The sequence below is a fragment of the Sebastes umbrosus genome, chromosome 1, assembly GCF_015220745.1.
Source record: "Sebastes umbrosus isolate fSebUmb1 chromosome 1, fSebUmb1.pri, whole genome shotgun sequence".
Classification (NCBI taxonomy): domain Eukaryota; kingdom Metazoa; phylum Chordata; class Actinopteri; order Perciformes; family Sebastidae; genus Sebastes; species Sebastes umbrosus.
Window position 1 is genome coordinate 21,632,658 of NC_051269.1, and position 22,309 is coordinate 21,654,966.

The following is a 22,309-nucleotide window of genomic DNA, read 5'->3' on the forward strand; positions in this document are numbered from 1 at the left end:
CTCCAGAAAGAAGACACACAACAGGGAGTTCAATCAGAAGTGACTTTAATTCCAACCAATCAGCTGTCAAAACACGATCAGCAGAAAACTCTCGTTAACACCATCACTTATGATTTAAAACAGTAAATTCTGATCTTATATCATTCACAACAGAGTGCGCCAGGGATGACGTATTTTTGTAGGTCAACCAGGAAGTTAGCGTCGCCCTGGATTTTTCCATTGGGTTTTGGATTATTGCAGAAAAATAAGCTCTGTGGCAAACACACGTTTATGATACTTACATGTTTTGTCCCATAACATAATCTTCACAAATGAACACCACTTTCATGATTTTTGAAGTGTGAGTGCAATCACCAAAAGTAAAAAAGCGTTAGGCTATAAGCGAACTACACCACGGTCGCATGAACGCGAGTAAACACAATGAGACTGTAAAGGTGGATGAGTCGGCGTGATGACGTTTAGTAGTCTCATTTAGCCACTTGTTAGCAACCGCCATTTTTAAGACACACGAAGGCTTCAAAATTCACCAGTGGGGTATTTATGGATGTATTTTATGTCGTAGAACAAAACGTTAAAATCTCTCCAGCTTGTGTTAACCACAGACCTTATTCTAGGTATCTAACCCATTCAAAAAACCCACTGACTTCCAGACGAGGGAACCGCAAGTGCTAAAATTCTGACTCATCTCTGGATTTTAGAACTCATTCCTGTAGCTCTCTATTTACTGTGGAATTCAGTTATTAGTATTATTTTGTAGTTTTTAGAAAAAAAGCAGTCGACAAGTGATAATAACCTTCAAAGCACCAAATACCATCTGTGTCCACAACTGACAACAGCACACAGTTTAGTGTTTCACTGGGAATCCCTTATTGTGAATGGTGAACAGTTTTTCATACCGGCCGCTCAAGAAGGTCCTGAACACGGCAATCAGCCAGGTCCTCGTCTCTTCACAAAAATGTAATTTCCTTCAGAGAGCAGATTTTTAGAAATCCTTGTTTATCATCTTATCCAGACAAAGATAAATACCTCAAGTCGTTGTGTTCATATCAAACATGTATTATTCATTTCATAATTGACTGAGCTAGGCTAGGTTAGGAGTTTTCTCCCCGCTTCCAGTTTTTGTGGTAAACTGGGATAGAAACGCCATACCGCTACATGCAGATGAAACTGTCATGATACTATCAATATTTAATTTGATATTGCTATATTCTACATCTTGTCTGTCATAGATAACATTGTATTGAACAGTATTGTTGTCTGTATGCTACATAATTATGTAGCTAATCACGTCAAACAATATTGCTAGTTTAAATATTGTCCTTGTTTCTAAACAATTAGCGTTCTGCTACAACACAGTCTCACGGCAGTTCGTGAAATAGTCACAAAATTGAATCTATTTGATTCGTGTACATAGACACAAATTTAAACAATGTATTTTTTGTGCGTTTTCCTATGAATGTCCAGCAACATGTGACGCACATGTCAATATCCATTCCAGTCTTTTCAAAATAAAAATATTTAGTTAGGTTTAGGAATAGATCGACTTGGTTAGATTTAGACAACTAACAAGATCGCGGTTTGGGTTAAAATGACTCCGGAAGTGTCGTAACTTAAGTACAGAAGTTACGTGACAAATAAGTCAAAGTTGATTTCTGGTTCCACACAGGATACGAACACCGGTCTCCTGGGCCACCCTTCAACCCGACCTCCTCCCTTCGCGGCTTTCGCCGCACTCTATACTTTGCGCGTCACAATTACGTAGATTACATACGAATTGATTCCGTGCTTACCATAACGAGAAAAATTCGAAATTCGTGTCTATGTACACAAATCAATACATTAACCCTCGTGACTATTTTACGAACTGCTGTGCAACTGGGCTGTTTGCTAATAGCAATCAATTTAAAAAGTAATTGACGGATAAAAAAAGCACACAAGCATATAAGCGGATGATATGCTAGCTGCTTGTATTGACTAATTTCATGTCATGGAACAAAAGTAAAGCTTATTAGCTTCCATCCAGCCCAGATATTTATTTCTGGATACCTTGTTTTTAGAGGTTTTGGCAAATTGCAAAGTACCAACTTTGCAGCCAGAAAACGTTGTGTACCTGACAGTACTCTCTACTATCGAAGAAAACCTTTAAGTGTTAGCAAAATACAAAACTTTACACACAATATAGCATTTAGCAGCAGCAGAAATCCATGTTCATGAAAGAGGTTAAATGCAAAATGGATCTGCAGTTTGACTGAAATAACACGTCAAACAGAAAGAAAATAAAATGACATATTAGTGGTATGTAGAATCCACACTTTCTATTCGTAAATTAGTACAACAAACACAAAAACAAACTTCAATGATGGGTATTAAAACACAGAGGGTCGAAATCTAATGTAGTAAAAACAATTCAAAGGATCCAGCAGATAGCCTACTATTAATTACTAATTAATGATGTGCCTTTCCAGCCTTCTGCTTGTCCAGTTCTCTGAGGTTTAAGTCAAACTATTAGATTATTTCTGTCTGAAATAAAAGTGAAACACAAATCTGCACAGATTCAAACCTGACATGTTCGGAATTAATTACAATTTCAATCATATTTAGTTAAGTCCTCAAACATAAGTTGATTTTTATTGAAAATGGGTTGAAATATTTTCACTGCACCGGCACACATTAAAGGCTACACTTACAATAAAGAGATTTTTTTAAACCAGGTTTTCTTGACCCTTTCTGGTCCTTGAAACTGTTATTAAGTATCAATATTTTCATGAGCCCCACAGTTTAATGTTATGTGAATTTTTATACTTATGTTTGCTATTTTCAAAAGCATGACGAGAGCTCCAAATACATAATATAGTATTTTATTGAAGTGTCCAAACATGGGATTTTCCCAAAATTTGGACAAAATAAATCCTGAGAAATAAATAAAATCTAATTATTGAGCTTGAAATTAATTCATGAACTCCTCTATCCAAAGTCAAAAGCTAAATTTTTGAGCCAACAGGGGACAGAAAAACCCTAACAGTGCTCAGGCAAACTTTGAACATCTACAGTTCCATGATAATCTGCTGATGAAGACTGTGTGATGTAATATCTAACATAAATACATTTTTTTTCTCATTTTATTTGACCATCTCATTTATTCATTTGTTTTCAAAACTGTCAAGTCTGGTGCTCCGTCCTGTAAGCTGCTGTTTGTATCTGAAAGCAGAACATCTGGTTTCAGTCACTGTCAGTACATTAAGTGCTAGTAAATCCACCAAATGTTTCTTTAAGTACTTTAAACACTTTTGTGTCAACTAAACATTTGCTTAAGTACTTGAAACGCCCGCAGTCTCAACTGAACAAGTCTTTGAGTACTTCAACGTCAACTAGATGGCTTAAGTATTTTAAACATCAATATATCAATTGGACTTGTAGGATGCAGTATTTTAAATACTTAATGTCAAATAAACAGAACATTTAAAGACTTTAAGCTCTACTTGTTCTGTATTATACTCCATATCTGTTACTTATTTCTGTCATTTATATAAAACAAGCCAACCAACCATGGTTGATATTAGATTTACTGGGTTTTTTTTGTCTTGTCTGACCTTGTAATTCTGTTTTTGAGCAGTGTTAAAACTTCTTAAAACTGACCACCATATTGTGTTGAACACTACACTGGGTGAGTGTGTCAGTGCTGACAGGGTGTGTCCAGGTTTTGTCCGCACTTCCAGCAGCAGTAATGAAGATGATGCCACATCCGTCCATCTTTTGCCGTGTGAAAAGACCGACAGAAGATCAACTGAGAAAGGACAACAGGAAAGTGGGCAAAGGAGGAGAGGAGGAAGAGGAGTTGATTAAACAATGATAAATAAACATGGTTGTTACACTGATAATGTTTGTAGGTGGGTCAGCATTATGGCATGTGACTTGTATACACAATGTATATTAAAGAGGACCTATTACTTTTCAGGTGCATACTTGTATTTGAGGTTTCTATGAGAACAAGTTTACATGCTTTAATGTTCAAAAAAACGCTTTACTTTGGGCTTTGTAACTTTGCAGACCTTTTACATGCACAAAAAATATATTTATAACACACTAAAGGAAAGGGAAAAAGCACAAAAGCACAATAGTTCCTCTTTATTAAGAATCTACAGACAGCTAGCAGCTCTGTGAGGTCGCACTTAATTCATCACAACGTTCCTCTGTCTGACAATAATCGTGTCTACAGGAAGTCTACCGTGATGTCGTCTCACCTCATCGCAGCCTGAGCATCGCGGCCAGACCGTCTGACAGTAGTGTCGTCCACAGAACAGCTTCTGATTGGACCAGAAGTAGACCAGGTCCACCAATCCATGACCACACTCTGAACATACGAAGCAGGTGGGATGCCACAGGGCGCTACGATAACCTGCACGCTCGGCGTAAACAGCTGGACTCTCCTTGGCAACCTCACCATGGCAACCAGTGCACCGCTAGAGGACAGAATATAAAAGTGAGAGAAGGTCGTGAACCAAACTACTACAACAGACTTTGTGTTTGAAATGAGTGGGGTCAGAAACATTACAGTGAGGCATTCTGTAACATTTACTCAAGTAATGTGTACAATTTTGAGGTACTTGTACATTACTTGAGTAGCCTATTTCCATTTTATGCTACGGTATCTAGCGGAGTGGTGAGGAGATTACAACCAACTGAAGCCTTGGAGAGATGGTGGCCGACGCGAAAACGTGAATGGCCCTCTCTAGAGCCAGTTGTTGTAAGAGGAGCGTAGGTCATTTGGAGCAGAGCCAGTGCGTAGAGTGTGTGTATACGTGGGAAGTAAGTGGTGAAGCAAGAGAGAGAGTGCGGTGGCGACGGGAGCGAGTAACGTTATCGACTCCAGCCCAAGCAGGAAATGTTAACAGAGTTTGGTTTGTCCGTTCTGGGCTACTGTAGAAACACGGCGGAGCAACATGGCGGACTCCGTGGAGAGGACCCACTCCCTATGTACAGTAGATATGTAGGGCTCATTCTAAGATAACGAAATCACAACGATTCTTAGTTTGGTCTTTTAAAGAACATGTACCCTGTTTATAAAATATGATTCATTCTTACAGATTAAACTAACAGAAGTACATGAGGAAGTTAAAACTACAACATTAACGTACCACTTACATATCACGGTAATACATCAATAACAATGATCCAAGTAGTATAACACTGACAGCAGCCACTCTGCATTAAGAGCACTTTTGCTTTTGATACATTAAGTACATTTTGTTGCAAATACTTAAGTAAATACTTAATGAAACTTTGAACGCAGGACTTTTACTTGTAATTGAGTATTTTTGTACTGTGGCATTGCTACTTTTACTTAAGTAAATTATTTTAATTCTTCTTCCACCACTATCCAGTTCTACTGAGTACATACAGTATGTAGCCCTCTAACAAATTTCGCTATTTGTTTTCTCTGACAACATCTTAAGAAGAAAAAGTGCACTGACCCCACACCCTAAATCAGGTGGTAGTATCTACTATAAGTAAGTAGCGAGCTTGCTGTGCTGCTTCATTTGAATCTTGATAAATACATACAACTACACACAAGTGAACCCCAGAATGCCCCAGAAATAGGGGTGAATTAGGTGGTCGATAAGGCCTATTAGTAGTGGTGTTTTAGGGGTCTAGTATCCATTGTGAATGTGATAAGAACAAAAAAACTTTTCCGAGTGAAAGAGGGGACTCTGCAGAAGTACTGGACCAAATTTGGTTGTAAATTCAACCAAATTGTCCCAAAAGTGCAGCGTTGTCACCATTAAGAGTTTAAGGTATTTTTGGGGTGGCTTCAGGCTTTGCAGTATCGTTTAGCAGTGCGACAGGTATGGAGGACGGAACCTGACAAAAAAATAAATAAATGACTCAATAAATATGTCATTTACTGAAGCAGAATATATAAAAAATAAATGTAGCCATAAATTAATTGATATTTCTGTTTTTAGTTGCTTCTTAATTTATTTATCTTTGTATTAATTCCATTGTTTATTTACTCTTCTGTTTAATGAGCCTGCAAATATTTAACGGTACTTTTTCAGAGCAAAAGTGTTTTTCTTGAGGCTGCAACTGTCATCACTAGGATGTAAACTTCAGAGACGCTTATTTACTTACATATCCAGTTTTAGTGCTGTCATCAGTTCCATTAGTGGAGCCAGTACCGGAGGCAGTGCCGCTGTTGGTCGAGCCGTGGTCCTGGTGCTCCTTCTTGTCGCTGTTGCTGCGGTCCTTGGCTTCCTTCGCTGTCCGCTGAGAGGCTGCTTCCTTCAGAGCTCCGTCCTCACCAGGTAAGGCCACCTCCCCGACTCCCAGCACCTCCTGTTTGTAGCTCTTCACAAACAGCAGCATGGAGGAAATCTGCCAGAGGACGTATAAGAAGTAAGAGATCAGAGTCAACATGTAACAAGAAAATGTTGTTTCATCAGACTTTTCCATCATGTGCAAGTTGTTTTCCAGCCATAAAAAACTGATTTTACAAATAGTGAGAGCACTGTACCTCCTCCTCGCTGGCCAGGCTCTGACACTTCATTGGGTCCTGATCGTAGGCAGGGAGCTGCCTGAAGAGCTGCCTGCGTCGCTCCAACCCTCCATCGGTCCCCGAGACGGGACGTTGACTTTCCGGGATGAGCTCCATGTACTGCATGGCCTTAGGGGGATCAGGGGCGTTTTACTTTTGGTTATTTTTACAGCATTAGTTATGTTGAGATGTCAACCATCTCACTGAATTTGCCCACTCATTCACATTCATCAGGCTGCAGATTCACCACGACGGGGAGCTGCTTGGTCATTATGAGATCAGTTCTACACAAAGTAAAATAACTGCTGCAGTTTAGACCTCCATTTTTATCAAATTAACACAGTGGAGAAAAGTGCAATATTTTACAAGCCTCTACCTCACCAGTTCCAACTCACAAATTTACTGACCTTGTAACCTGGTGATATTTATACTACCATTTATAATATTAATGTCTCCAGATTCTTTAATGGTCTAAATGAGAAATATAAGTCACCGGGACAAATCAGAAAGATTAAAAGGTACAGGTTTAGGTGTTCATATATATTTTTTGTTATATTTGTTGAAATTCTCTTTACATCCCGACAGCAATCAATAAATCAAATGCTCTGATAAAAACAAAAACAATCAGGTATCTGTGGCTGTTACAGGACTGTAATAAACCTGTCCAATCATTACATTCGGCCCGAATGTAATGATTGGACGGGCTACCTGCCTGCCTGCCTGCACACACTCTGCCCGTGCACTCATTGTGCATCACCAGAGTCTTCCACAAGCTGCCAGCTTGACAGTTGTGAGTACTAACAATAGATAGATACCGTAGATAGTAACTTTATTGATCCCGAGGGAAATTCAAGAGGAGCAGCTGGAAAGGCTGCCGTTCGCTCCGATGCCGGAAGTCTAATAGCCTAGCCATTAGTGATGCGCGGGTCAGGGTTTTTATAACCCGCACCCACTCGACCCATTTTGAGAGCCCATATGCACCATCCGACCCGCAAAAATATGCGTTGATCAACCATCCGAACCCGACTCGCAAACTGCCAACCGCCAACTGAAGGCATTATAGTAGCACAATTGTCAGGACTGAGGTCTGAGATAAGGAAATAGAGACAAGCGGACTTGAGCGCTGTGGCTTGCAGCGCATGTGTGTGCAGCGTCTTCTAACAGACATACGTGAAATGACCACTGCCTCCTGACAGCGCATTATGTGGTGGTGGCACTGGTGTGTGTATGTTTGAGAGAGAGACGAAGAGAGGGGAAGAGAAGGTGGACTAATGCATCCAATGTTTCTGTAAGTTATTAATAACTTACTTGAAACACTGCCTTGTCAATTTGTCACCCACCCACCAACCCACAATATTTTCTAGTAAGCTCAACAAACCCATCCGATCTGCAGGTCAACCCGCGGGATGCATCACTAAGAGCCATGTTTGACATTCATGTTCATTATGATTATTTTGGGGGAGTGTCTTTGGAGGGAGGCCTGAAGAGACGGACTGTCAGTGTTGCTGACTTGACAACTTTCTGGCTAGATTTAGGGACTTTAGGAGCTAGTGCTGCTAGCTACTTTCAATGAAAAAGAGTTGGCAACACTGGGCTGGGTTTTTTGGTTGGATTGTTTTTCAAATCTAGTGAGCTCTTGTTAGTTTCTCAGATTTACCAACCCGACCTTCAAGATTAAGAAAAAAAATAACAACCAGAAACTGATTTTGAAATTGTGCACTTCTCTTGTCTAAAATCTGAGCTAAATAGTAAAATAAATAGAAGTAAATAATTCAGAAAACACTGGTCTCACATTGCAGCGTGGACGTGCCTATACCTGTCGCTAACATGGCTGGATGACATACTTCAGCAATGTTCAGGAGTCTGTGTGTCGCTACGCCAGAGTAAGATAGTGATTAACAGTCTAGCGCTGCATCAGCAGACTCTACGTGCTGCAGCGTTCATTTCATAGCACACAACATGCTCAAGATTTTTAGAGACAGATCTGGAGAGCAGTTGGAGAGTTGTTGGAGAGTTGTTGGATCTGGCTCTGTCTCCACAAGTTTAACCACAGTAACGTCCCCCACCACACTGCAGTGCTCAATAATCACTGTCATCCTTATAACTATAGGTTGTGAAATCTGAAACATACTTGTTTTTAATGGAAACCAGACGGTCTAGACTGTTTGACACGCAGAGAGGGCTGCAGAAACTAAACTAAATTAAAACAAACTAATGAGTAAAGTGGTAAATCTCAGTGGTAAACATTTAGGATGGGAGCTACGTTTTTCATGTTGACAACATTCTCTATATCTAAAAAATAATTTAAACACTAATGTTAACTTTAGCATGGTTGGCTGTGATGGTACGAAGGTCTTCCTGCAATCGATGGTTGATATTCTTATGCTTTGTTTTTTCAAATGCTTCCTTACATCTGATGTGTTGAAGGGGGCGGACTGGGACTGAAATTCAGCCCAGGACCTTGAGCTGGAGAGGCCTTTTATGTGAGTGCACGGAGGGAGTGAGGCGAAACTTAAATAAAGTTAAGCTTGATTAAAGTTTAAATATTTACCGGTGTTTACGAGTGTCTCCTGATTGCCTGCAGCTACCAACATCTCTGAAACTGCTCTTTCCGGTTTAAAAAGCGCTAAATCACTAAGCTCCAAGCCACTGTGGTGTCCCTATACCAAACCTACCCCCAAGTTGTGGTATAAAGAGAATCTGATGATGCTGAAGACAATAAGGATATTTAAAAAAAGAAAAAACATGTGTAAGCTGGACAAACAGGGCCGGTTTAAGGCAAAAAATAATAATAACAATAATGATAATTATAATAATTTTAAACATAAATGCCTGCTTCCTCATTTTGTGCATTGAGGTAACAAATGAAGAAAGAAAGAAAGAAAGAAAGAAAGAAATACACTTTTCACCCCTATGGGCTCCAAATGCCATACTGAGCACTGGTGCACGTAGTTATTAATCTTAGCCCCACTAAAATTATGGAGGCGTATCGATAAGGGTAACAGTATGTATTGATACCTACCAGTGTAAGCCTACCAGTATCGATTCCTGTATTAACAAAATCCGATTTACATCCCAGCATGCAGTCGCACCTGACCCTGGTAAGATCTATTACAATTCATCACATATGTATAATTTGATGTTGTAAAAGTTTGAAGACACACTTCCTCCCTTTACAAACATATTACTTAGGATAATTAATTTCAGAAAGGGTATTAATCAACTGTTCTACATAGTCTAGTTGAAAAATAAGCATAAACCAAAATAATTCCTACTATCATACTAATAAAGTAAGTAATATCTAATGGGTGTTTACAACAGATAGTTTGGGTTGTAATGTAAAAAGTTGCTTATGTTTTCAACAAATCAAAGGTTTAGAGCACGTGCTTAAATTGTGAGTTTCTTTAAAACCTGATGTATTTTGTGTTACTGCTCTTTCCGGCAGAGTCACCGTGTCCTCAGATCTCAGTAAAAATCAGCAGCTGGTGAGCAAAATGTGACTTTACCAGCTGTCGCAGACCAAAAGACTGCAGCTTCACACAAACAACCAACCTCCTGTACTTCACACTGATCCTCACCAGCGTCTGGTTGAGGCCGGCCGGCGCCCAGTCGTATGTGGTGGTGTTGAAGGTCGGGTCTTTACGCGACACCACCGGATTGGTCACAATCATACGATTCCTCTTGTACATGCGAAGGCCGCCGCCTCCTTTGACCTTCGCTGTCAAATGGGCGTAGGGTGAGTCTGCGAGCAGGCGTCCCATTTGCTGGTCATCTTCGACGTCGCTTCCAGGAGCGTGGTCGACCGCGCTGCAGCCGCAGGCGATACAGACTTTTCTGCACAGGTAGGTCAAGAAGAATGGGAGGAGATAAAAGAAAAGCATGTCACATGACAAGCTTTTAGAGCATCTTGAAGAATTAAAGACCGTGTCGCCAGATTGGGTGGTCTTCTGCCTAATTGGGTACTTAAATGTTGTAAAAATTGTTCTGGGAGGTTTGTGATAATTTGTGATACTGTTTGTACCATCTTGGTGGTTTCCCTCCAACAAAACCTGAAGCTATATCCCAATGAATCGGCTCCCTCCTCTACAATAGTATGATGATAACTGCTGACCCACAAAACCAAATAACATTTCAATTCATTACAACTAGATTTAATTTTGTTCATAGCTCTGTGATTAAAAAAAACAACTTGTAAAAGCTGCTACATCTGTTTGTATAAGTGAAGACTTTTAATGTTTAATGTCACATTTATCCAAATGAAAAAAAGATAATTCATTATTGTAAGAGTTTGCCTAATTATTAGGGCTGTCAATCTATTAAAATATTTAATCGCATGATTGTCCATAGTTAATCGTGATTAATTGCAAATTAATCGCACATTTTGTACCATTCAAAATGTGCCTTAAAGGGAGATTTTTCAAGTATTTAACATGGGAGTGAGCAAATATGGTTGCTAATGTATATATATATTTATTATTGGCAATTAATTAACAACACAAAACAATGACAAATATTGTCCAGAAACCCTCACAGGTACTGCATTTAGCATAAAAATATCCCCAAAGCAAACTGCAGCCCAACAACAGCTGTCAGTGTGTCAGTGTGCTGACTTGACTATGACTTGCCCCAAACTGCATGTGATTATCATAAAGTGGGCATGTCTGTAAAGGGGAGACTCGTTTTCATTCACATATCTTGAGGTGTCAAGGGGTAGAGGTATCAGAGGTCAAGGGAACCCTTTGAAAATGGCCATGACAGTTTATCCTCGCAAAGATTAGCATATGTTCGGAGCGTTATTTAGCCTCCTTGTCGACAAGCTAGTATGACTCTAGCTTTAAAACTGAGCCTGCAACAACCTAAGAATTGCAAGTTGCGTTAATGTGTTAAAGAAATGTGTGGCGTTAAAACAAATTTGCGTTAATGCATTATTATTTCATTGTCTTTGACCGCCCTACTAATTATTTTTTTTTTTTGGAAAATCCTTTTTTTCAAACACAGCATAACAAACATAACAAAACACCAGTGCTTAGTAATTATTCATACTAATAAAACAGCTACCATTCATTATATGTGTCATGTAGACGATGCATTAGTGTTAACAGCGGGGCCACACAGCTCAAGCCATCAGTTGGACTTGATCCCTCACTGGCTTCCCATCTATGGTAACTGACAATGGACCTTTCTGATGCAAGAACCAAATTCAAATGGTCTTTTTCACAACTTATATGTTTATTTCGTTCATGAAGTTTACATTTGTAAGTGCAGTGCTGTTTAACAGCCGACTCCTGTCTCTTCTTCAGTCAACTGGCTAAAAATATGCAAAACCACTAACAAGTTCCTTTAATAGCAGAGAATCGTTGAGAGGGGAGAGGGAGGAAACCACTAGTACTGTATCCAGCACTTGTTTTTTTCCTTTTTCATTCCTTTCGTTGTTTTTCTTTTCGTTTTTACGGGCAGAGAGAAACAATAATGAAATAAAAAACAGGGAATGGGAGGGAGTTGTACCTCCAAGAATGTGGCTGGAATCCAGAGCAGCTCTCCTCACATACGTGACACAAGGCTGGACCTCCTTTACTCTGCTTCACAGACATCTGAGAGGAGACATAATACAGCAGCAACACAATGATGTTATACATTCAAATCATGTATATACAGTAACTCTGATCCTGTGATGCATAGTCCATTTGAGTTTCTACATTATATCAACCTACATTAACAGCGACAGTGTCAAAGTGTCAAAGATTGAAAATAATGAAACACTTGGTCATACTTGTGAGATATGGAAACATTTGACTTTTTAAGGTCTAGTGATATTCTACATTTTTGTACTGTGTAGTACTGTGTGTAAAAAAGCCTGATCTATCTTCTTCTTCTATGAACTGTTAAAATTAGGGCTGTCAATCGATTCACATAGTTAATCATGATCAATTGCACATTTTTTATCTGTTCAAAATGTACATTAAAGGGAGATTTGTCAAGTATTTAATACGCTTATCAACATGGGAGTGGGCAAATATGTTGATTATGCAAATGTATGTATATATTTATTATTGGAAATCAATTAACAACACAAAACAATGACAACTATTGTCCAGTAACCCTCACAGGTACTGCATTTAGCATAAGAAATATGCTCAAATCATAACATGGCAAACTGCAGCCCAACAGGCAACAACAGCTGTCAGTGTGTCAGTGTGCTGACTTGACTATGACTTGTCCCACACTGCATGTAATTATCATAAAGTGGGCATGTCTGTAAAGGAGAGACTCGTGGGTACCCATAGAACCCATTTTCATTCACATATCTTGAGGTCAGAGGTCAAGGGACCCCTTTGAAAATGGCTACGCCAGTTTTTCCGTGCCAAAATGAGCATATGTTTGGAGCGTTTTTCAGCCTCCAATGGATTCCTTAGGTTTTGGTAGTTTCATATGATGCAAGTACCTCACTCTAGTATCATCTTCGTTCTTTAAAACTGAGCTCGCTACAACCTAAAAATCGCAAGTTGCGTTGATGCGTTAAAGAAATTAGTGGTGTTAAAGCAAATTTGTGTTAACGGCCCTAGTAGAAACACATCAATGAGCCACTCTGTTGAACGTGGGCGACATGTTCCTTTATTACCATGAACACACACACTGTAGTTTATTTTGACTCAATCCCACATACACAGTCCTGCTGCACCAAATACTCACTAGAACACCAAATGTGGATTAATCCGCTGCTGAAAATAGTCCCCAACAAATGCTCTATTTCCTTTTGTTTGAGTAACATTTGTTAAAAACAACAGTGACCAGCTGTTTTAATAAATAACTGAGCCTTAAACTATATGTTTGCGAATCGTTTTTGGATCTGACCTTTAGCTCGAAGAGCCTTTTTTCACCTCTTCTATAACTCTTGATTGAATGAATTTCAGTCAATTCCTGTGAACAAAATGCCAGCTGGGAGTAGGTAAGACGTTACGAGAGCTCTAGTATACTAACTGACTAGTGCTTGCCCGGCTGGCTAGCATGTTAGTGGTTAGTTCACCACAACAACTAGCCCTGCAAATCAGTAGGCCTCTTCAATGACACACACCTGAGTCTGTTTGATTCCTCTGTATCTGACAAGGAACCACTTTGGGCTTGAAATATTGTACTTTTCCCAATAAAGAAGACATTATAAAAGGGAGTTTTTCAGTATAGTTTTTACATTAAAGGCACAGTGTGTAGGATTTGGTGGCATCTAGTGGTGTGGTTGCAGATTGAAACCAACTGAGCACCCCTCCGCTCACTCCTCCCTTTCCAAGACTGCGGTAACGTGAGCCGCCGAGTGTAAAACCGTGGCAACGCCGTTCGCCTCGCTCAGAGGTCATCCTTGCCATAACAACACTACTTTAGGAGCAACGGAAGTCATAGTCTAGTGTTGCCACGGTTTTGCACTCTGCGGCTCACGTTACCGCAGTTTCACAAGTGTGTCGGAGAACGACGGTGGCCTTCAAGTAACTTAAAAACATGAAAGGCTCTCTCTAAAGTCAGTGTTTGGTTTGTCCGTTCTGGGCTACTGTAGAAACATGGAGGAGCAACATGGTGGACTCTATGAAGAGGACCTGCTCCCCATGTAGATATGAAGAGCTCATTCTAAGCTAACGAAAACACAACGATTCTTAGTTTCAGGGCATTATACACTAAAGAAAACAGTTATGAATATTATATTCCTGTCACGTCTCTGGCCTTGACTCCAGTAGTTTTTCAGTGTTCTGCTTCCCCTGGGTCTCCCCCTCCCCTGCCTGTGGATGTGGCAGGGGCGCGGCTTCCTCATCAAGCACCTGGTCTCACTCTCCACTCTGCACTCTGCACCTGTCAACAATCACCTAATCAACCCACAGTACAAGAACACCAGCTTTCCTGCCAGTCCTCGCCAGATTATTCTGCCTACCAGTTGGTATTTTCTCGGCCGCTCTGTATGATAATTACCAGAGTTATTCCTGTGTTTCCTAGTGCTTCTGTTATCTAACATTGTGTTCTCCTGTCTTCTGGATTCCAGTGCCAGCCTCCTATCGAGCCATCCTCACGCCGCCGCAGCTCATTCCTCCAGCTACTCCACCCTGCTCAACAGCCTGCCTGTCCCCTGCCTTCTCCAGCGCCCTCACCACCTTTATTACAATAAATCCACCTGACTTTCAACCACCATCCAGCTGTGTCTGTGTCTGCTTCTGGGTCCTAAAACCAAAGCCCTCACAGAACAATCTGGCCACCATGGACCCAGCAGACACAGATTCACTCCGCCATGCTTTAGCCTCCCAGGGTTCGCTGGTTGGACAACATGACAAGATCCTCCGTGAATTGGTGGAGAATCTGCGAGCCCTTTCCTCCAATGTCATCCAACTCGGCAGCCAAATGGACCAGGTCAACGCCCATCTCACAGCTTCATCTGCCACAGCAGCTTCACCAGCTGACCCCCCACCAGCGCTCCCAACGCCTCCACAAGGGCATGCCACCCCAGCCCCACTAGCCCGTGAGCCTTTCATTCCGACTCCAGAACGCTACTCTGGGGATTTGGGGGCTTGTGGGCGGTTCCTTCTCCAGTGTTCTCTCGTGTTCCAGCAGCAACCTACCACCTATGTTTCAGATAAGTCACGCATAGCATTTATTTTGGGTTTACTTACTGGTAAAGCTTCTCAGTGGGCTACAGCTTTGTGGGAGAGGCAGTCTCCTATTTGTAATTCTTACCCGGTATTCATAGCTGAATTGAGAAAAGTTTTTGATCATCCTGTTCAGGGTAAAGAGGCTGCTAACCGTCTCCTCTCCCTCCGTCAGGGCTCTGGATCAGTTGCAGAGTATGCAGTTGAGTTTAGGATCCTGGCAGCAGAGAGTGGGTGGGATGAAGTGTCTTTACAAGGAGTGTTTGTTCATGGGTTAGCTGAGAATATTAAGGATGAGTTGGCTGCAAGGGATGAGACTGATAGTTTAGACTCCCTTATTTCCCTGTCCATACGCTTAGACAACCGTCTTCGTGAACGCCGTAGGGAGAGAGCCAGCCGCCCGCATGCCTCCACTTCTCCTTTCCAGTCCAAACCTGCCCCCCGGGTGATCCCTGACAGCCAGTTCTTCACCAGCCAGCCCCTCAGTTCCTCAGCATCACCCTCAATGGAGGAGCCCATGCAGTTGGGACGAGCTCGTCTCTCACCCTCAGAGCGCCAACGGCGAGTCAAGGCTGGTGTGTGTGTCTATTGTGGCAAGGCTGGCCACTTCCTCGCTTCTTGTCCTCACCTGCCAAAAGATTAGGCTCATCCGGAACTGGAGAGGCCCTGATGAGCCACACCTCCACCTCTCCATCAGCCCCTCACCCCCGTATGCAATTTAATGCATCCCTTGTGTGCCAGGGTGACTCTATCCCCCTTCTTGCTCTGGTTGATTCTGGGGCTGATGATAATTTCATTGACTCCACCCTCGTTACCCAAGCTGGGATCCCTGTTGAAGCCCTTCCTGCTCCTAAGGATGTCAATGCGCTGGATGGAAGGCTCCTGGCCCGCATTACTCATCACACTGTTCCCCTGAGTCTCATCCTGTCAGGTAATCATCACGAATCTATAAAACTGCTAGTTATTCCCTCACCTCATGCTCCGGTGGTCCTAGGTCAGCCCTGGCTTAAACTCCATAACCCCCATATTGATTGGTCCACCGCATCTATTGCTAGTTGGAGCACCTTTTGCCACTCCCACTGTCTCCAGTCAGCCCTAGCTCCCTCTCAGTTAACTGCTGCTCCTACTTTTGAGCCCCCTGACCTCTCTTCAGTCCCTCCTGTGTACCATGACTTAGGTGAGGTGTTTAGTAAGCAGCGGGCCCAAACCTTGCCCCCACATAGGCCCTATGATTGTGCTATAGACCTGCACCATGGTGCCCCCCTTCCCTCGAGCCGTCTCTATAAACTCTCCCGTCCCGAAAGGGAGGCTATGGAGAAGTACATCAACGACTCACTAGTTGCTGGTTTTATTCGACCCTCCTCTTCTCCTGTTGGTGCCGGCTTCTTCTTTGTTGCAAAGAAAGATCACACCCTACGCCCCTGTATTGATTTCCGTGGCCTCAACGACATAACCATTAAAAACAAGTATCCACTACCCCTCATCGACCCCTCTTTCGAGCCCCTGCACAAGGCCACTGTTTTCTCAAAGCTGGACCTCCGGAACGCTTACCATCTGATCCGAGTCAGAGAAGGAGATGAGTGGAAGACTGCATTTAACACTCCCCTGGGCCATTTTGAGTATCAAGTCATGCCCTTTGGCCTCACCAACGCCCCTGCAGTTTTCCAGGCCTTGGTTAATGACATCCTCCGTGACATGCTGAACCACTTCATTTTTGTTTATCTAGATGATATACTCATCTTCTCCCGGAACATGGAAGAACATGTTCAACATGTGAGGTTAGTGCTCCGTCGTCTTCTGGAAAACAAGCTGTTTGTAAAAGCTGAAAAGTGTGACTTCCATGTGACTTCTGTGAGTTTTCTGGGCTTCATCATCGAGCAGGGGCAGGTGAAGACGGACCCAGCAAAGGTTCAGGCGGTGGCTGAGTGGCCCAAACCCACTACACGGAAACAGTTGCAGCGATTCTTAGGATTCGCCAACTTCTACAGACGGTTCATTCGAGACTACAGTAGAGTGGCGGCCCCTCTCACACAACTCACCTCCCCAGCCATCCCCTTTACTTGGACGCCGGAGGTTGACATAGCATTTGACACTCTGAAACAGTTATTCACTAGTGCTCCAATTCTAACTCACTCTGATCCCTCTTTGCAGTTTGTTGTGGAGGTGGATGCCTCTGATTCAGGTGTGGGGGCCGTCCTCTCTCAGCGGTCTCCTAAGGATCACAAGCTGCACCCCTGTGCCTTCTTCTCCCGGCGCCTTTCTCCGGCAGAGCGCAACTACGATGTGGGAAACCGTGAGCTGTTGGCGGTGGTCCTGGCACTTGAGGAATGGAGGCACATGCTGGAAGGGGCTGAGCAGCCATTTGTAGTTTGGACAGACCACAAAAACCTCTCTTACCTCCGCTCTGCTAAACGGCTAAATTCCCGCCAGGCTCGGTGGGCTCTGTTCCTGGGAAGGTTTAACTTCAGTCTCACTTACCGTCCTGGCTCACGCAACACCAAACCTGATGCCCTCTCCCGCCAGTCTGTCCCAGAGAAATCCTGCTCTGAGCCAGAAACCATTCTACCTCATTCCTGTGTGGTGGCCGCAGCTACATGGGAGATTGAGACCCGCATACGGGAGGCACAGCGCTCTCATCCAGACCCAGGTAATGGCCCTCCTAACTGTCTGTTTGTGCCTGATTCAGCCAGATCTCAAGTTCTACAATGGGGCCATTCATCTAAGCTCACCTGCCACCCTGGTTTCCACCGCACCCTCTCCTTCATCAAACGGCGGTTCTGGTGGCCATCCATGACCCGCGACACCCGTGCCTTCGTGTCCGCCTGCTCCGTCTGTGCCCGCAGCAAGGCCTCCCATCAACCCCCAGCTGGTCTCCTGCGCCCTCTGCCCGTCCCCAGCCGACCCTGGTCCCACATAGCTGTGGACTTTGTCACCGGTTTACCCCCGTCAGAAGGTAACACAATCATATTGACTGTGGTAGACCGTTTTTCCAAGGCTGTGCATTTTGTCCCTCTCCCTAAATTACCCTCAGCCACAGAGACTGCGGACCTCCTGGTCCTCCATGTGTTTCGTCTTCATGGCATCCCCCAGGACATCGTCTCTGACCGGGGACCACAGTTCTCTTCCCAGGTCTGGAAGGCCTTTTGCCAGGCTCTGGGTGCCACAGCTAGTCTCTCCTCTGGGTACCACCCTCAAACGAATGGGCAGACGGAGCGGGCAAACCAAGATCTCGGGGCAGCCCTGCGTTGTGTCACTGCTCACCACCCGTCCTCCTGGAGTAGACAGTTACCCTGGGTTGAGTATGCCCATAACTCACTCACCAGCGCCGCCACAGGTATGTCCCCCTTCATGGCCTCTCTAGGCTATCAACCTCCCCTCTTCTCAGTCCAGGAGGAGGCTGTGGCGGTGCCATCGGTCCAAGCCAACATCCAAAGGTGTCGGCGGATTTGGAGAGAGGTCCGGTCTGCCCTTCTCCGTTCAGCTGTCCGGAATCAACGCCTTGCTGACCGCCATCGATCCCCTGCACCCACTTACCAACCCGGTCAAAAGGTATGGCTTTCCTCCCGTGACTTGCCCCTTCAGGTGGAGTCCCATAAATTGGCTCCCCGATACATTGGACCTTTTGAAGTTGACAAGATCATTAATCCCACTGTTATCAAGTTAAAGTTGCCTTCATCTCTGAGAGTCCACCCCACGTTCCATGTTTCGCTGCTTAAGCCTGTGTCTTCCAGCCCCTTGTGCCCTCCAGCCGAACCCCCTCCACCCCCCCGGATCATCGACAATCACCCTGCCTTCACTGTTCGGCGGATTCTGGACGTCCGTCGCCGAGGCCGGGGGTTCCGGTTCCTGGTTGACTGGGAGGGTTATGGCCCAGAGGAACGCTCATGGATCCCGCGCAGCTTCTTTCTGGATGCCTCCCTCATTCGGGACTTTTATCGGGAGCATCCAGACAAGCCTGGGGCGCCCGGAGGCGCCCGTTGAGGGGGGGGTCCTGTCACGTCTCTGGCCTTGACTCCAGTAGTTTTTCAGTGTTCTGCTTCCCCTGGGTCTCCCCCTCCCCTGCCTGTGGATGTGGCAGGGGCGCGGCTTCCTCATCAAGCACCTGGTCTCACTCTCCACTCTGCACTCTGCACCTGTCAACAATCACCTAATCAACCCACAGTACAAGAACACCAGCTTTCCTGCCAGTCCTCGCCAGATTGTTCTGCCTACCAGTTGGTATTTTCTCGGCCGCTCTGTATGATAATTACCAGAGTTATTCCTGTGTTTCCTAGTGCTTCTGTTATCTAACATTGTGTTCTCCTGTCTTCTGGATTCCAGTGCCAGCCTCCTATCGAGCCATCCTCACGCCGCCGCAGCTCATTCCTCCAGCTACTCCACCCTGCTCAACAGCCTGCCTGTCCCCTGCCTTCTCCAGCGCCCTCACCACCTTTATTACAATAAATCCACCTGACTTTCAACCACCATCCAGCTGTGTCTGTGTCTGCTTCTGGGTCCTAAAACCAAAGCCCTCACAATTCCATTTCTGCTAATAGATCCCCCGAAATGTTACACACTGTTCCTTTAAAGTAAGTGAAACTGATTACAAAATCACACAAAACACTGAGTGGAATGTTCATTCTTGACTTTAAACATACGAGTTTTTCAAAAATAATCTTAACTCAAGGTCCACTTACCAGCTTTCTCTGTAGCTTTCAACCAACTTCCTCTGCTGATGAGGACTGTTAGATGCGGATGAAAACTCTGTAAAAAGGCTTGTATGTGGACCTTGAGTTAACCAAAAATCAGCAAATATTCGTACGACACTGAGTTAACGGAGAGGCCTCAAACGAAGATGATTCTGCAGAGACGAGAGGAAGTGTTGGATGAGAAAGAAGAGTTGTTGTTTTGAACTACTCACACACACACACACACACACACAGGCAGGGTGGATGATCTCATTGGTCCGCCCAGTGACATCATCATCTCAGTACTGACAAACAGAGTCTTATCAGTCGTCCCTGTATTTTTCATTTCCTCCTCCTCCTCAGCTCTACAATTTTTAAATCTTTTCTCCTCTTTTGTCTCTTTCAACTGTCTCATTCTGTCTTATTATTCACTCCTCTTCTTTGTTTCTCCTCCTGTCCTCACTGTGCCTCACGTTTCCTTTTCTTTTTTCCTTTCATATTAAAAAAGAAAAGAGCATGCCCACAATCCTCTTCCATACTGTGTACTCTTTTAGTATTTGTCACAATGTACAAATAATAACAATGTATTGTGATCGGTTTGTCATCTGTTGTTGAACTTCAATAAAAGTTATTTAAAAAATCTTAACTCAAGGTCTACTTAATAGCCTTTTTCACATCAGCTTTCAAACCACATCTCTGGGTCTTCATCAGTGAGCGGCGGTTGCTTGATTTTTTGGATGTATTATAAGAACTGGATAGCGAACCACAAGATGAAGCCTATTCAGTCATACAGAGTGCTCCAGGGATGACGTATTTTTGTTGGAAAACCAGGAAGTTTGCATCGTCCTGGTTTCCTCGGCAAAAACGCCAATTGTTTTTTTCCATTGGGTTTTGGATTATTCTAGAAAATAAGCTCCGTGGTAAACGTTTATGATATTTACAAGTTTTGTTCAGCAAGATAATCCTCACAAATTAACACCACTTTTGAGTTTTGAAGTGTAAATGCAATCGCCAGAAGTAAAAAGCTAACATTAGACTATAAATGAACTACACCACGGTAGCATGAGCGCAAGTATACACAACGAGGCTGTAGAGGCCAACGAGTCAGCGTGATGACATTTAATAGTCTCATTTAGCCACTTTAGCAACCACCTTTTTAAGACACATAAAGGCTTCAAAATTCACAAGTGGGGTATTTATTGACATATTTTATATCGTAGAACAAAACGTTAAAATCTGTTCAGCTTGTGTTAACCAAAGACCTTATTTCAGGCATCTAACTAAAAACCCAAACCATTGACTTCCAGACGGGGGAACCGGAAGTGCTAAAATGATAACTCATTTCTGGGTTTTAGGACTCCTTCCTGTAGCTCTCTATGAGAACTGCTGATCTGGCACATACGCCAAATAAGATTTCTAGCTTCGGGGTTTACTTCCGGGGTATGCGGCCCACTGAATATGTGCACTAGTGTTTCTCCCGCTGGCCCCGCAAATATAAAACCCCCATGGATAAAAAGTCAAGTGTCATAATCAACCTTGCTTGCAGTTCGAGGTGTCCTGTCAACAGTTTTACAGACGTCTCTTTTACAATGGTGGTTGATGGGGAAAATGCTTTTTGGGCCACAGGGGTATTTTTTGTTGCAATACCGCGAGTTGCCTCTGGAAAAAATTGGAAGCAGAGCCGAGCGGTGGCTGTGTATCCATGTCTTATTATACATCAATGTTTGATTGTTATCACCTGACCACAGATCCATACTGAGGTCACATGATGACAATTGAGCAAACTCTATCTACTGATGAAGACTGTTAGATGGGGTAAGTTAACTATTTCGGTAAAACTTATTATATGCAAGGTCAAGAATGTTACTATTTAACTGTGGTGATGAGTTAACTTTGGTTTCAGGTTGACCTTTGACAAAGAGTGATGGTGTGTTTGTCTGTGTGTGTGTGTGCGTGTGCGTGCATGTGCGTGTGTGTGTGTGTGTCGAGATAGGAAACAATACTCAGGGATGACTGACTGTTTTTAAAGCCTCTGGCAGGAAACCTGATGACTGTTCTGCTAAAACAATCTGCTGCTGATGGACTGTCCACCCGTCCAGCTGTCACCAGATATTAACAGGCCCATCTCTCATTCATACACGTAATACACTGTATATAGAGGGAGAGACGAGCTCTTCTAAAATGATGAACTACAAAATAAGCTGCTGTAACAGCCTCAACTCTCCTGGAAGGTCTTTCCATCAGATGTTTGAACCTGGCTGCGGAGATTTGCTCCCATTCAGCCATGGGAGCATTAGTGACGTCCATACTGATGTTGGGTGATAAGGTCTGGCTCACAGTCAGGGCTCTGTTCTTTCACACCAAACTGGGAAAAACATTTCTTTATGGACCTGGCTTTGCGTATGAGGGCATTGTCATGTTGAAACCAATCTGCAACCTCCGGTAATGAGAAATGAAGCCAAAGTGGAAGAGCTAAAAACCTTCAGTTCCTC

At 43.4% G+C, this 22,309-nt stretch overlaps 1 protein-coding gene across 4 annotated transcripts in view; it reads right to left on the reverse strand.

The window, feature by feature from the left end:
- Positions 1–2,127: 2,127 nt before the first annotated feature.
- Positions 2,128–22,309, reverse strand: part of lmcd1 (LIM and cysteine-rich domains 1) — a 28,405-nt gene continuing 8,223 nt past the window's right edge. For 3 of the 4 annotated variants that reach the window (XM_037755283.1, XM_037755521.1, XM_037755440.1), the window contains exons 3-8: positions 12,038–12,123; positions 10,111–10,366; positions 6,512–6,661; positions 6,130–6,372; positions 4,242–4,460; positions 2,128–3,784 (exon numbers count right to left, since the gene is read on the reverse strand). In XM_037755283.1, coding sequence (XP_037611211.1) covers positions 3,674–3,784; positions 4,242–4,460; positions 6,130–6,372; positions 6,512–6,661; positions 10,111–10,366; positions 12,038–12,123 — 1,065 coding nt within the window. In that variant the 3' untranslated portion in view covers positions 2,128–3,673. The remainder of the gene's footprint in view (positions 3,785–4,241; positions 4,461–6,129; positions 6,373–6,511; positions 6,662–10,110; positions 10,367–12,037; positions 12,124–22,309) is intronic. The other variant, XM_037755360.1, reaches the window with a different exon arrangement.